The 15,861-nt window shown below is 46.6% G+C and overlaps 1 protein-coding gene across 2 annotated transcripts in view; it reads right to left on the bottom strand.

The window, feature by feature from the left end:
- Positions 1-7,102: 7,102 nt before the first annotated feature.
- The window catches only part of BARX2 (BARX homeobox 2), a 75,711-nt gene continuing 66,952 nt past the window's right edge, over positions 7,103-15,861 (bottom strand). For both annotated transcript variants that reach the window (XM_090290909.1, XM_090290910.1), the window contains exon 4: positions 7,103-8,097. In XM_090290909.1, coding sequence (XP_090147035.1) covers positions 7,831-8,097 — 267 coding nt within the window. In that variant the 3' untranslated portion in view covers positions 7,103-7,830. The remainder of the gene's footprint in view (positions 8,098-15,861) is intronic.

Here is a 15,861-nt window from a genome sequence, read left to right as displayed (position 1 = left end):
GTTATTTCTGTAAATACTTTTTTTTCACTTTTATGAATAAAACTAGCTGCCTTGGGAGCACACTCTGTGTCAGCCAGTGTTTTAACTCATTAGACTATGACAGTATGTAACTTGGTTGATTCTAGAAATGAGGTCTGTACAGCTGCCTCTGTGTGCAGAAGTCCTTTTTAGAAACACTCACTCATTGAATTCTTTGGTTGCCATGACCACACTGGTGTTCCAGGGTCCAGATAAGCACAGTAGCCTTGATAACAAAAGCAAATATTTGCCATCCTTAGAAAGAAACACAAAACACCCAGCTCTAACACATCTCAAGCTTTTGATACGTGAATGAACACATCTTCTTGCTTCATACTTGCAAGCTGAACATCTGAGGTTTAAAAAAAATTTTATTGATTGATTTAAGAGAGAGAGAGGAACATTGATGTGTTCCATTTATTTATGCATTCATTACTTGATTTTCATATGTGCCCTGACCGGGGATTGAACCCACAACTTTGGTGTAAGAGGACAACACTAACCAAATGACCTACCTGGCCAGGGCCTGGGCTTTAATTGTACATTGTATCTTGTAACTGTGCTTTGATTCATAGCGACTTTCTCATATTATGGCATTTATTTGAACTGCACACAAAGTTCAAATTTAAACAATGGCAGAAAGAGAAACCAAGGAGAAGAAGAAGAGGAGGGGAAGAAGCAGGAAAAGAAAAACTAGCTCCAGGGCCTCTGAGGGGCAGAAGCATGAGGCTCTGGGTGCAGAGCCAGGGCTCCAAGGCTGGCTTAGACCTCAGAGGTCACTCTGAGAACTGCCGAGAAAGCAGACCTGCATCCAGAGCTAGGTCAGAGGACTCGGCAACTCAGGCAGCTCCTACCTAGGTTCTCCAAGCTCCTACGTGTGCCCCTCCCACTCTGGGGCAAAAGCCAGTGCCCTCTGGCACTGCTTGGCCTCCACAATGAGGACAAGCGTCTGTTACTGTGCTTCAGATACGCCCCTCCCTCCATGTTTCCTCCAGATGCTTGCACCCCGTTCCAAGGTCACCACACAAAAAGATGACAGTGCATTCCCACACCCCGGACCTCACACAGTAAAGGAGGTGACGGGACCTGCACTGTTGCAGGTCCACGTGGGTGGATGGAGGGCTTGATGGCTCACACCTGGGGGACACTGCAGTCCGTTGTCTGCACCCCACATTGTGAGGCATCCTGCAGTGACAGCGGTGTGGGAGCAGGGGCCAAAGTATTGCAGGGGAAGCTGAGGGACACAAGGTGTGTCTACCTCAGTGCTCTGCCCTGCGATCAGGCTTGGTCAGCTCAGCCTCCTTACACGTAGGCACAGGCCTGGCTCGGGGGTGGGAAGTACATTCCCCCCCTGCATTAGGTGACCATGCGGGTTGTGCCAGCACGCTGTCTCGGCCCCCCCCCCCACTCCAGGGGAGGTAATAACTGTGCGTACTGCAGAGGGCTGCCCTAATGATGAAACAGTGATGCAAACAGTCCCCGTCACCGGGCTGGCAAGACATCAGGGTGCGGAAAAGACATGGTACTGGGGTCTTGTAACTTGTGGCAGGGCCACGTGTGTGCTGGAGAAGAAACACCACCTGAAGGAGGGCAGCCTGCGCAGAAGCAGGCGGAGAGTTCCCAAGGGGCAAGGACTCAGCCTGACAGGCCTTGAGGTTCTTGGCAACCACCGGGAGCAGGTGCATGCTGCGGCTCAGCGTGCCCCAGCGGTGCGCCCTCGGGCTGCAGAGACAAAAGAATGAACTCTAGACCCCGGAGTCCTGCAGGAGAGATGACACACGTCTTGATGAACAGGGTGATTCAAGGCAACTCTGAGGGCCCTTGTTACATTCTTGAGCTATAGGAGAGGCCAGCGCTTGGGTTTCGGTTGTTCTTGGCCTCCTCACCGACCTCAGGCTCTATTTCCTCCTCCTCTCCCCTCCCTCGTTCCTCCCCACCTTCTCACTAAAAAATGTTTAGAGGCTTTTGTCAGTGAATGACCTTATTCATAAAGCAGGCATGATGCAGTTTGCAGCGCTAAATGGGCACTTAACTGTGTGTCTAATAAATCTGCAACAAAAATAAACATGAGAGAAGACAGTTTGGGAGAGAAAGGAGGTCGGGCATGAAAGGAGCCTGTCACGGTGATTTACCACACCCCTCAGCAAGCAGCGTCCAGCCCGTCCCCTCCTGGCCACTGCTGACCTGGACTTACCAGGGGCCCACAGCAAAGTAGCCAGGCAGAGGCTGCTTCCATACAGAGCTGCATGGACACAGACGGGTGGCAGGACAGGCGGCAGGGAAGGCCACCGCAGCCGCTGCCCACTGGTGAGGCAGACACGATACGCAGAGGAGCAGAAACAGGCTGGTGCCCAACTGCCTTCCCTTGAGGACCCAGCCCCAGATGACAAGTGGTATTATCAGGATCTCTCTGCCCTCCCCAAACCACCCTCCACCCCGGATTTGGGTGGCAATCTGGGATTAGAGGCATATTCAGGTGAATGTAGCAAACACCTGTTGTTCCAGTGTTAATCACCCTTCCAGGTGCATGAGGGACCTAAGACATTAACCCTCTCTTGGCCGGCCTGGCCCGGTGAGGACATGCTTAGGGATGCCTAGTCTACGAATCACCTTCTCACATGGGAGGGCAGCTGTAAACACTGCAAACACCTAGTTTCTTCAAGAAGATTCAAGCCTGTTGAAGGTGGGGACACATTACTGCCTTCACCCCCATTAGCACTAGCACCGAGCACCTCACAGACAGGTGTTGCAGAAATACCTGTTAACTGGAATTGTGGCTAACACTGCCTATGGCTGCCTTCTAAGGGCAGAAGCTGGGGACCCCAGATGACTTGGGGCCTCTCTCCAGTCACTGCGGTTTCTCGAAGTTTCCTTCGCAGCAGGTGGGGAGGGTGCCTCTGGTCACTGCCCACCCCGGGGTTGTAGATTTGACACCAGCTGTGACCTTCACGCCCTTCTCCAGGATGCACTCGCCTCCCTTCAGCCACCTCCTAGCATTGTCTCATGAGCCAGGTCAAGCAGCCAGCCCCCAGGGGTGACCTTGGCCAGGACAGGATTTTGATTTTTGTTTTAGACAAATGCCCCGGTGATTGTTTGTCTTCCCTCTCCTGAGGGTCTCTTGTTCAGAGCCCTGGCAGTACCTTTCCCCAAAAGGAGTTAGCGAAATGGGGGCAAACTGACCTTTGGTCATGGGGGCCTTCAAGTATGGGCTCCTCCATCTCCCTCACCCTCCTGTCCCTGGGGAAACGGGCCCAGCATTGCTGCCCTTGAGTGACGGGAATGTTTCTGCAGGCAACAAAGAGATTTTGCTCTGCCTTCCCTCTTGCCTCTGAAAGGTGCTGGCAACCCCCAGCCCCAGAGCCAATGAGTGTGGTCCTAACAGTGATCAATGACCAGGAAAGTTGCTTCATGATATGTGGCCTCAAGGTTTCATGGCAGTGGGTGGCACCACCGTACTCCCGGGAGCACAAAACCTTGGACATCCAAGAGAGGTCTCAGCAGGAGACCGGGAGCATCCGGAGCCTCTAACTGCCCATCTACAGGCCTGTAGAATCTGCAGCACAGAAAAAGGAATCAGAGCATAGAAGCTGCCTCAGTTTATGTTCTAATGAAAACAAATGGGGCCGGCAGGACTGCAGTGACAAGGACAAAGGGTATGTTGAGAAGGATCAGTGAGATTAGATTGGAGAAGAGGCAAGGTCGACTACAGAAGAGGTGGCTTCAAATGCTTACGTGGGGCAGGGGAAGGGACAGGGAGCTGAGGCAGGTAGGAACAAGGACAGGGCCTGCTGAGCACAGAGCAGGCGCGGGCATGGCCCCGCAGAGCGGGACTGAGAGCCTGCCCGGAGGAGGGAGCAGCCATGTGCCTGGAAGGTGCCGTCCTCGGCGGGGCCAGCTGAGAAGAGCAGGAGCGAGTACTGATGGACACACACACACAGAGCAGCAGCAACCCCTCCAAGCGTGCGGTGAAAAGGCGATTCAGTGCACAGAAATTCTGTGCAAGGCACAGTTCAGCTCTCTCACCCCAGTACCTCCCACCCTTCAAAGGAGCTTTCGGGTGTGATGAGGGGGAAGCCTTAGGTGGCACCTGCAGAAAATGGCCAGAGAACTGGGCAATCACCTAAGCGCAGACACGGGTGGGAGAGATGGTAGGGAGAACTCATTGGGATGGCCTTCAACCCAGTTCTGTGAAGTCCGTGCTAATTTTCGGCTGATGGACACCACCCAAGCAGGCTGACAAAGCACAGCCGGGTCATGCCGGGTAGAATGAGGTTCCCAGGTGGTGAGAAGGACAGGGGAGTTCTGCACACCTGTGGAGGGGAAGGGACAGTCACACAGGTCCCCAGGTCCCCTCTGAGACCATTCCAGAACTGAACAGCATCTGAGAAAAATTTAAAACCAGTCTGTTTAAGGTCAGTTTCTGATAGATTTGTTCAGACTATTTTGAGGGCACAGGGCACATACGTAGCATGAGACCCATTGGGTCTCATGGTCTGAGGCTCAGCAAACCGCTGTGGACTGCAGAGAGGCAAATCAGAGCGCGCAGGGGCCGGGAACACGAGTTTGTTGATACGCAAGTGCCTGGACACCTTCTGAGAGGCCAGCACCTGCTCCGGGAGTCCTTTCCTTTCTACCCTGAGAGACAGGAGCAGAGGCGCTGCTCCTTGCTGCCTCACCATGTGTTGCCTGGGAAGCAAGCCCCAGGCGGCACCCCCATTCCCGCATTAGGTCAAAGTTGAACTGCAGGGAGTAGACCCCTGCTGAAAGCTTTTCCACCCCCAGCAGCAGCAGCAGCAGCAGCAGCAGCAGCCCCTGAAAGGGCACAGACTTGTTGGCCTGGGAGGAGAGAAGGTCGTGAATGACGAAGGCCCTCGGCAGGCACCTGGCCCTGGGCTTGGCTCTAGCTCCGATCCTGGGAAAGACAACCTCTCTCTGACTCATGGGCTTCCTGTAAAACCAGAAGAAACAGCCGATTTCACAAGCCAAGGGGGCAGCACCGGCTAACAGGGCTTGTGAAAAGTGCTCTCCAGTCCTCACGGAGCAACCAGTTCGCCTCAGCTCTCTCCTTTCCTCTGGAAAACTTTAAAAAGCAGCAACTGACCAGACTCTCAGATAAGACTCTGAGCCCACAGGGGTCACCACTCTGGATGTCAGAGAAAAAGGAGAGAATGCTTTTGTTTGGCAAGGCCTGAAAAGATAGAGATGAGTCTGAGGGGCTGAGAAAGTGGGGACCCTATGCTCCATGGAGGGAACTCCTGGGTGTTGGGGGCCGCTGGGTAACCCTGCTCAAGGCTCTGCACAGAACTGTCTATTTACTACAACCCATAACCTTTCTCTGGATGCCTGCCTTGAGTCCTGGCAACTGGAGGCAAAAGGGAAAGGCAGAATCAATGCCCACCTGCCTTTGAAAGGCCTGGCCTGACCCATCCTGAGTCACAGGGCAAAGCTATATGGAGCTGAGGCCCAAGGCTTATAAGTGCACTTGACCTTGGGCTCAGGGCTTCCAAAACAGAAGAAAAGACAATCCAAGGTCTTAAACCTGCCACTGAAATCCTTTCAAACCCTAGGGACAGCAAACAATACCACAGATGACAGGCCAAGGACTCAGGGCTGGGAGTCAAAACAGTGCCCGGAATCCAGACTCAGGAAACTGTGTGTGTACACATATATCTGTGCAGTGACAGTTACTATGGAATAGCTCAGACAAGGATAATATGAGAGTCCAGGACAAGAGACCAAAAACCATCACAGAAAAACAGAATCTGAACGGAAGGCCTGTCGGGGCCAGGAGGAGGGGGTGAACAGGACAGAACAATTCCTCAGGAGTGAGACTCAGTTGGCACCAATCCACCTGCTTACTTTGGCCACTGTGTGCACTCTTTGGCCCATTGTGACAGCACCTGGTAGGCGGGTCATAAAACTGTACAGGGGGTGGGCTAGAGATGAAGAAGACAGCTTTCTGCACGCACCACCCGAGAAACCTCATAGGCGGCTGGGTGTGGCCACACCAACTGGTTCTCAGAGGCCAGATCCTTCCCTCCTTTGTCTGTTCACAATAGTTAAGAAATATACCTCCTTTCTCTTCGTCGATCTCAACTGCAAAAGCAATGAAGGTACTGCCTTAGCAAAGTCTATGTGGCAGTTACTTTCAGATTGTCCCACTCATAGAGGCAACCAGGTGGCCAGAGTATTGAAAACAAGCAGATCATTCTTATATCACTTTGAAAAGAATCGACTGTTTTGCTTTACAGACCTAGTGACAGGTTCTGCTTCCCAGTGGAGGCCATTATTCAAGTCATTTCTTACTTCCTGAGCCCCCACTGGGCAGAATGACCATGTCATTATTGCAATAACGGATAGTCCACAGGCGGGCGCTCTGCCCTGTAGGACATCACAAGTGCACACCAGGGACGATGATCATGACAGGCTGCATGACTGCATGGGACAGTCTACATGACAATTAGAGGCAGAGTCAGCGGCCTCACTTCATGTTGTCTGGAGCCCGCCTCTTTCCGGGTCTTCTGAAAAGTGGGACATCATTTTAAATTTAAAATCACACAGCGCATCTAGCCAAGTGATCCTCAAATCTTTTGTTAAAAGTTGCAGAGCCTGGCACCACCCCAGCACGTCCCCAGTAAGGAAAAATAACAAGAAACCAATAAAACGCTTACCTATAGGCGATGGAGGGCATAGGGTAGAGGGGGCAGGAAGGAAAGCAAGACTTCTTTTTATATAGTTTGATTTTTGAAGCAAATACATTGATTATCTCTTCAAAAACAAGTAAAACACTTTTTGAGGTCGGAAGCCCCAAATGTACAGTACCTGCCGACGGAGCAGCTCTGGCAGAAGGCAGTGGGAGGGGTGGTGAGTGGAGCCAGGCCACGCTGCTCCTTCCTCACCCAAAGGCGTCTTGGTGTGTCTGCCATTACTCTCTCCATGGTGACACCATGGGCTGGGCACAATCTTTTCTTTTCTCAATGCAAACCGAAGCCCAGGGAGCTGGGCTCTCTCTCTGGGTCTCTGTTTCCAGCAGACACTTTCAGCACGAGTTAAATGCACTCCCCAGAAGAAACAATCAATCCAACCCTTTTGAAAGATTTATTTTTCATTAAAAAATAAAAGTCATTTTAACATATCTGCATGTCAGCTTCAAGGATGGCAACTTAATGAAGCAAGAAGAACAAGGCGTATCAATTCGTAAGTCACCTGCCCATCGCAGAATGGGCCCCAAGGCACACGGGTCTTCAAACAAACAAACTTTATTAAGAAACAATGGTAATAACTCGGAACTCCCTTCCCCCAACTCTCCCAGCTGGCCCTCACCAACCCACCCCCCACAACAACAACCAAAACATTAAATTCTCTTTTAAAACTACAGAAATAAGTGCTGAGTCAGCAAGGAGCCTGGGCAAGCTGCCCGCGTCCTCCATCCCATTCCGCTGAGAGGACCGGCTGCGCAGAGGCTGGCCGGGAGAGAGCCTGAGCCCACCTCCACCGCGCCAGGTGGGGCGCGTGCCCAGCCCCCAGCCGTCACCCCAGCTGGGGCAGGCAGTTCCAAGGCACTGTCTCCCTTAGTGAAGGGCACCCTGTGGCTAAAGCATCCTTTCAGGAAGGGAAAGGCCTAAGGCAAGCAAGTCCTCCTCAAGTGCTTTGCAAGGACCACACCACCAAGACCTGTGGGAGGGAGGGAGACAGGGGGATCCCTTCTCGCTCAGTTTGCCAGGCTTTAGGAAGTTTTTATCCCCCTAGTCTCCTGCCTTCTTCTCTCTTTCCCTTCCTCCCAGTCTCCCCCTCCCCTCAAAGGATTTTATTTTAGCTTGACGGTGGGGGTTCAGAAGATGCTGCTGGCAACTCCTGTGGCGGGCCTGGGGGCTCTGCCACGTCTAAGGGGACATGGCGGGCTTTAGGTTCCTGCATGTCACAGATCTCCTCCCGTCCCTGCGAGGGTGTGAGACACTCCCGGCTCTGGGCCTGGCTGTTCATCTTCTCTTCAGCTTCAATCTCTTCTGAGGTGGGGATGGAATTCTTCTTGGGACGACCTTTGGGTTTTGTGGGTGCTTCCTGTCCACCTTTAAGAACCTATATGGAGAAAAAGGTGGTCATTAATTCAAGAAATAACTCCTTCCCTCCACTTTACCCCTCCAAAGCATCTCTGTCATTCCTTCCCAGCAAGGACAGAGTTTGGCGGAAAATACCTTCCACCCGTCACTCCAGGCTACAAAGACATCTTCATCCTTGAAATGCTCAATGCACTTTTAGTCACCATCACATATTTTGGCATTAAATGAAAGGACCACAAACACATAAAAATGTCCAAGTTCAAAAAACAGGAAAGAAATTAAAATTCAAAATATTAATGTGGTACCAATGAAGTTGACAAGTTAAAAGAAAAAGACAACATTTGTAGCAAACAGGAAAATAAACACTCCTATTCTGGTGTCTACGCATAATTGGTGCAACCTCTTCAAAGGGCAACATGAGCTTTCAAATAAAAAATTTTTAAATGTGCCTGATCTGACACAAAAATTCCACTTCTAATGACTGAGCCTAAGGAAGTCATCAAAGACAAAATTTGATCTACAAAAATATTCATCACAAAATTGGAATAAAATTACCCTAAAATTTCCGCCATGATTGGGTAGATAATTATAGTATATTCCAAAGAGAGAATATTCGATGACATTACAATTATTATATAGGAGAATGCTTAATAACATGGAAAATATTGATTTCCTGTGTGTGAAAAACAGGTTAGAAACCAGCATATTTCAGTTTGGAGGCTTGATGACTATACACCACCCTGTTTATAGTGTCAGGATCATGAATAATTTAAAAAATGTTTAATATATCTTTCTCTGTATTTTCTAATTTTTCAACAATGATCATGCATAAGTAGTTCTGTAATCAGAACAAGCTACTTCCCTGACTGGTGTGGCTCAGTGGGTTGAGCGCCAGTCTGCAAACCTAAAGGCCTCTGGTTCAATTCCTGGTCAGGGCACATGCCTACGTTGTGGGCCAGGTCCCTGGTTGGGGACGTGTGAGAGGTAACTGTTCAGTGTTTCTCTCCCTCTCCCCCCACCCTTTCCTCTCTCTAAAAATAAGTAAATAAAATACTTTTTAAAAAGAACAAAGATGTTGAGATTTCCAGTCAGGGTGGCAGAGTATCTAAATGCTGTTCTCACCTCCTCCCGTGATCACATCAAAATTACAATTAGATTATAGAACATGCAACCTAGAGAACCATTTGAAGACAAGCTGAACAGAAGTTCTATAACTAAGAAGACTGCTAGGATGGGCAGAGATGTGAAATGGGCTGGCCCCACACCCACGTGCAGCAGTCGAGAATCAGGAGATATCTCAGCTTCAGAGGCTCCCCCGGAAGAACAACGGGTCCCAGGCCCAAACTGGGCTCCGCATCCAGGTGGACCAGTGCCGGTGAGGGGAGATCCCACAGCACCTGGCTGTGAAAACCAGCAGGGATTCTGTCCATCTGGGTGAGATGAAAGGTTGCTGAAAACCCAGGTGCTATCCTCTTATTTATTGAATTTTAGACAGAAAGACAAAGAGAGGAAGGGAGAGGGAAGGAGAGAGAGAGAGAGAGAGATCGGTTTATTGTCCCACTTATTTATGCATTTATTGGTTATTTTTGTATGTGCCCTGACTGGAGATCAAACCCGCAACCTTGGATTATCAGGACGGCGCTCTAACCAACTGAGCTACCCGTCCAGGTCAATCCAGGCATCTTCTTAAAGGGCCTGTACACATACTTGCTCACTGTGGGCACTCACCAAGAGCTCTAGCAGAAGGGCACTGGCTTGGGAGGCACCAGAAACATACAGAGAGAAACTGATTTGTGAGGCTACAGAGCAAGGGCTAGGGCAGCTGCTATTGTCCCTGTGTGAAGCCATCCTCCTACACGGCTGGCAGATGGGCTCCATCTTTCTTGTGTTGAGCCCTCCTACCATACAACCAAATTTGTATCTGCATTAACCTGCTGAACTCCACTTGCTCCACCCTCATGACCCCCTGAGACCTCAATTCACCCAAATCATGCAATGCCAGGGGCTGCCCCAGCAGCAGGCAGCCAGCCGTGGCCCATGCTGCAATCTTTAAAAAGAAAAATATCAGAGGTTCACAGCCCCTAGGCAGGTGGCACTGGGACTTGGTGTGCCCTGTGCCTTTTGCTTAGTGGCCCCATGCTCAACACTGGTGCCAAATCTGAATTCACATTCACTTAGTGATTCCTGAGACTCCACCTCACCAAACTCATGTACCACCCAAGGCTCTTACTGCAGCCGAGACTTACAGGCAGATGGCAGGTGGCAGCAGACCTCAGGGTGCTTTATGCCTTTTGCTGACCTGTCCCAGGCTGAGGGCCTGGTGGCAATAGAACTCAGTTTGCAGCATGGGCTCTCACTGGAACTTCCAGGTCTGACACAGGCACCTACCAATCGTGGATTGCTTTGTAGCCCTTACCAGGTGGTCCCAGGCCAGTCACAGACAGTAGCTGAACTTGGCCTGCATTGGAGCCTCTCCTAAGAGGCTCCAGAACCAATACACCCAGTGGTTGGCTCCAGACCACAACAGAGCACACCTGATTAGCTGCACAAGTGGCATGCCCGAAGGGTGATCTTGGCAGGTACCAGAGCCCACTGGGACATATCCCCCTCCATGGGGTAAGCTCCTGCACAGCAGCTTGAACACTGTGGTGATGGCCAATCCTCACAGCTTGTCAGCCTGAGGGCCCATCCCAGCCACTAACATGTCAACAACAATCAAGGATCTACTACACCAAGAGGTCACACACCGCCTGCACAAGGGACACCCCAGGAAAACCTGGCTCAGGTGACCAGAGAGACTGCCATTAGCCCTTACAGGACCTACTGCATAAGGCCACCTTGCCAAAACTTAGAAATGTAGCAGCTCTACCAAATACACAGTAACAAACACACACAGGTAGCCAAAATGAGGAGACAAAGAAACATGTCCCAAATGGAAGAAAAGGGGAAAACTCCATAAAACAAAAAACAAAAAAACTAAACACAGTGAAGGCAAGCAAATTACCAGATACACAGTTCAAAACAATGGTTATAAGACGTTTATGGAACTTAATGAGAACTTCAACAAAGATCTAGTATGCATAAAAAAGATATGAAAATCATTAAAAAAACCAGCCAGAAATGAAGAATACACAAGAAGGAATCAACAGCAGATTAGATGAAGTAGAGGGATAAAAGCAGCAATTTAGAGGACAAGGTAGCAAAAATCACCCATTCAGAACAGCAAAAAGAAAAAAACGTTTTTAATGAGGATAGTTTAAGGGACCTCTGTGACAGCATGAAGTGTAATAACATTTCCATCATAGACGTAACCATAAGGGAAAGAGAGAACAAGAAATCGAGAACCTATGTGAAGAAATAATGACTGAAAACTTCCCTAACCTGGTGAAGAAAATATACATACAAGTCCAGGAAGTGCAGAGTCCCGAATAAGATGAAACCAAAGAGGTCCACAGAAAGACACTTCATAAGTAAATGGCAAAGCTTAAGGACAAATTCAGAATTTCAAAAGCAGCAAGAGAAAGGCAGTTATGTACCTACAAGGGAATTCCCATAAGGCTGCCAGCTGATTTCTCAACAGAAACTGTGCAGGCCAAAAGGGACTGGCACAAAATACTCAAAGTGATGAAAAGCAAGGAACTACAACCAAGATTGCTTTACCCAGCAAGGCTATCATTTACAACTGAAGGAGAAATAAAGAACTTTCCAGACAAGAAAAAGCTTTAAAAGTTCATCACCACCAAACCAGTATTACAAGAAATGTTAAAGGGATTTCTTTAAAGAAAGAAGGAAAAAAACCCATAAATATAAAAAACAAATGTCGGTAACAATATATCTATTAATAATCACTTTGAATGTAAATGAATTAAATGCTCCAATCAAAATATATAGGGTAGCTAAATGGATAAGAAAGCAAGACCCATACATATACAGTCTACAGGAGACACACTTCAGACTGAAAGACACAAATAGACTGGAAGTGAGGTAATGGAAAAGATTTCATGCCAACAGAAACAAACAAACAAAAAAGCTGGAGTAGCAATACTTGTATCAGACAAAGGAGACTTTAAAACTAAGGATATAATAAGAGACAAAGGACATTACATAATGATAAAGGGATCAATCCAACAAGAGAATATAACCCTTGTAAACATTTATGCATCCAACATAGGGGCACTTAAATACATAAAGCAAATATTGATGGACTTAAAGGGAGATTAACATTACTACAATCACAGTAGGGTACTTTAACATCAATGGATAGATCTTCCAGACAGAAAATTAACAAAGGAAATCATGACATTAAATGATACATCAGACAAGATGGATTTAATTGATACTTTTAGAGCATTTCATAAGAAAGGAGCAGAACCTATATTCTTTCAAGTGCACATAAAATACTTTTCAGGATAGATCACGTGTTAGGACATAAAACAAGCCTCAATGGATTGAAAAGGACTGTAATCATATCAAACATCTTCTCTGACCACAATGGTATGAAACTAGATGTCAATTACAAAGAAAAAACAAAACTGAAAAACACACAAACATATGGAGGCTAAGTAACATGCCACTAAACAATGAATGTACTCAAAAAGTTGTAAGACATGGAAGGAAAATTTGGAGAAGACACAAATAAATGAAAGCACATAACTTGTTCATGAATAAGAAGAATGAACATCGTTAAAATGTCTATAGCACCCAAAACAATCTATAGATTCAGGGCAATCCATATCAAAATACGACATTTTTCACAGAACTAAAACAAATAATCCAAAAATTTATACAAAACCACAAGAGACCCCAAATAGCCACAGCAATCTTGAGAAAGAAAAACAAAGTTGAAGGTAGCATACTAATGGGAATCAGAAACATAGATTAATGAAACAGACTAGAGAGCCCAGAAATAAACCCATGCCTCTATGGTTAATTAATCTATAACAAAGAAGGCAAAAACATACAATGGGGTAAAGACAGTCTCTTGAATAAATGGTAATGGAAAAACTGGACAGATATATACAAAAAATAAATTAAAATTAAATTAAATCATCTTCTTACACCATATACAAGAATAAACTCAAAGTGAATTAAAGATGTAAGCTCTAAAACCATAGAAGTCCCAGAAGGAAACATAGTAAGTAAACTCTCTGACATTGTTCTTAGTGATATTTTTTCTGATATATCCCTTCAGGCAAGGGAAACAAAAGGAAAAAATAGACAAATGGAACTACATCAGACTAAAACATTTTTGTACAGTAAAGGAAATAATCAACAAAATGAAAAGCAACCTACTGAATAGAAGATATTTGCCAATGATACATCTGATAAGGGGTAAACATCCAAAATTTATAAAAAACTCATATAACTCAACACAAAAAAATAAAATTAAAAAATGGGCAGACCTGAATAGGCATTTAACCAAAGAGAATGGCCAAGAGACGTATGAAAAGATGCTAAATGTCACTAATCATCAGAGAAATGCAACTTAAAACCACAAGTAAATATCACCTCATAGTTGTGAGAATGGCCATCATCAATAAATCAACAAACAAGTGTTGGTGAAGATGTGGAGAAAAGGGAACTCTCATGCATTGTCAGTGGGAATGCAGACTGGTGTAGCTGCTCAAAAAACAGTGTGGAGTGTCCTCAAAAAATTAAAGACAGGACCCGGCAATTCCACTTCTGGGTATTTATCCAAAGAAATCCAAAGCACTAATTTGGAAAGTTATATGGTTCATTGTAACACTGTTTACAATACCCAAGATACCAGATCAACCTAAGTGCCATGAATAGATGACTGGATAAAGATGTGGTACGTATGTACGATGGAATATTACCCAGCCATAAAACCCAATAAAAGATTACCATTTGTGACAACATGGCTGGAGCTGGAGGATATTATGATAAGTGAAATAAATGAGACAGGGAAAGGAAATACCATATGATTTCACTCCTATGTGTGTTCACAAAATAAGTGAACAAACAAAACAGAAAGAAACTCATAGATGCAGAGAACAAAGTGATGTTTGCCAGATGGGAACTGGGTGGAAAAGGTACACGGATTAAAACTACAAATTGGTAGTTACAAAATAGCCATGGAGATGTAAAGTACAGCGTAGGAAATAGAGTAAAAAATATTGTTATAATTATGTATGCTGCCAGGTGGCTCTTAAACTTATTGGAGAGATCGCTCAGTAAATTACATAAATGTCTAACCACTATACTATACACCTGAAACTAACATAAAATAAAACTGCATGTCAACTGTAATTGAAAAAAATTTTTAAAGAGCATCATAAAACATAGTCATATATTGTTGAAAGCAGTGGTAGAGTATAGGAAAGTGTTCTAGCTTTGACAATGAAATAACTCGATTAAATTCTTACTCTGCTTCTTATTGGCTTTGTCTTTGGGAGAATCGTTTAAAGACTCTGAGCCTCAGTTTCCTCACTGGTAAAATGGGGATAAAAATATCTTATCTCACTTGCCAGTTGTATACCTTCTTTGGAGATATGTCTACTTTATTCAAATCCTTTATTCTCTTTTTATTATTGAGTTATACATTCTCTATATGTTCTGAACACAAGTCGCTTACCAGATGCAAGATTTGCAACTATGTTCTCCGGTTTTGTGTGCTGTCTGTCACTCTCCAAGTGATGCCCTTTGTTTGCGACACAGAAGCATTTGATGTTGCTGATGTCCAATTTATTTTTCTTCTGTTATATGTGCTTTTGGTGTTATATCTAAGATGGTTTTTCCTAATCCAAGGTCATGGATATTTACTCATATTTTCTTCTAAGAGTCTGATAGCTTTTAGCTTATCATTTAGGTCTGTGATTCATCTTCAGCTAATTTCTGTGGACACTGTGAGGAAAACCGTAAGTCCTCAAGAATCACCTCCTTTTAGCTGGGAATCTGCTTAACCACTGTACTCTCCGCTGAAACACACAGATCTGAAGGGAACCTCCAACAAGGTATTGATGCTGACAGACTCCACCTTCGGGGAGAAAACATCCCTGTATTTTTTTTTTTTTGCCTAAGTCAGTATCTGATTCTGATTTCATTGCAGGCTGTTGAAAGCACCTGTATGTGCCAAGCTGGAACTGACGTGTTGAAAGCAGACCCACTGGGTATGAAAGAGGTAATACAGAATTAAGTTGCCCCACGTAGTTATCATGTTAGAAAAGGGCTGGTCTAAGGAAGCCACCTAATTGGCAAAGGAAAGTCCAGCCCAGCAATTAGGGGACGCCGCCCGCACAGCCTGGCCCGGCCCCACCTGGCTGTTCCCCTGCAGCACACACACACACATTTCAAAACAATCACACCATTTTCTAAATGGAATAAGACATTCCAGTGCAAGCAATAATTAGGGGATAACAAAACTCTTGGCTGCTTTCCACACTCGACCTCTGGCCTCCTGCCTTCCAGCACACCTGACACATGCAATTAGCTCACAACCGCCCCACACCAGGAGTGGCACATTCTCATGCACCCCGTGGCCCTTCTCCCAGGAGCCCCCACTCCCCAGTTATTCCTAGAGCCAATTTAGTCTCCTTGGTGTTGAGAGGCCAGACAGCCCATTGCACACAAGTTCCCATGTCTCTCGGAAAAACACCTAGCACATCGTCTACTTCTATTAGCCGTGGCTGCTGACAGCCCTCCTCTGACCTCTAAAACTAGGTATCCCAGTGACCTATCGCTACGGATGTCGGGACAAGGCCTGTGCTTCCTTTCCAAGCTGCTTAGGTGGGGACGGACAGTTTGACTAGAGAGCCCAAAACGT

The sequence above is a fragment of the Furipterus horrens genome, unplaced genomic scaffold (assembly GCF_987537825.1).
Source record: "Furipterus horrens unplaced genomic scaffold, mFurHor1.1.pri manual_scaffold_11, whole genome shotgun sequence".
Classification (NCBI taxonomy): Eukaryota; Metazoa; Chordata; class Mammalia; order Chiroptera; family Furipteridae; genus Furipterus; species Furipterus horrens.
This window is presented reverse-complemented; position numbering and strand designations above follow the sequence as displayed.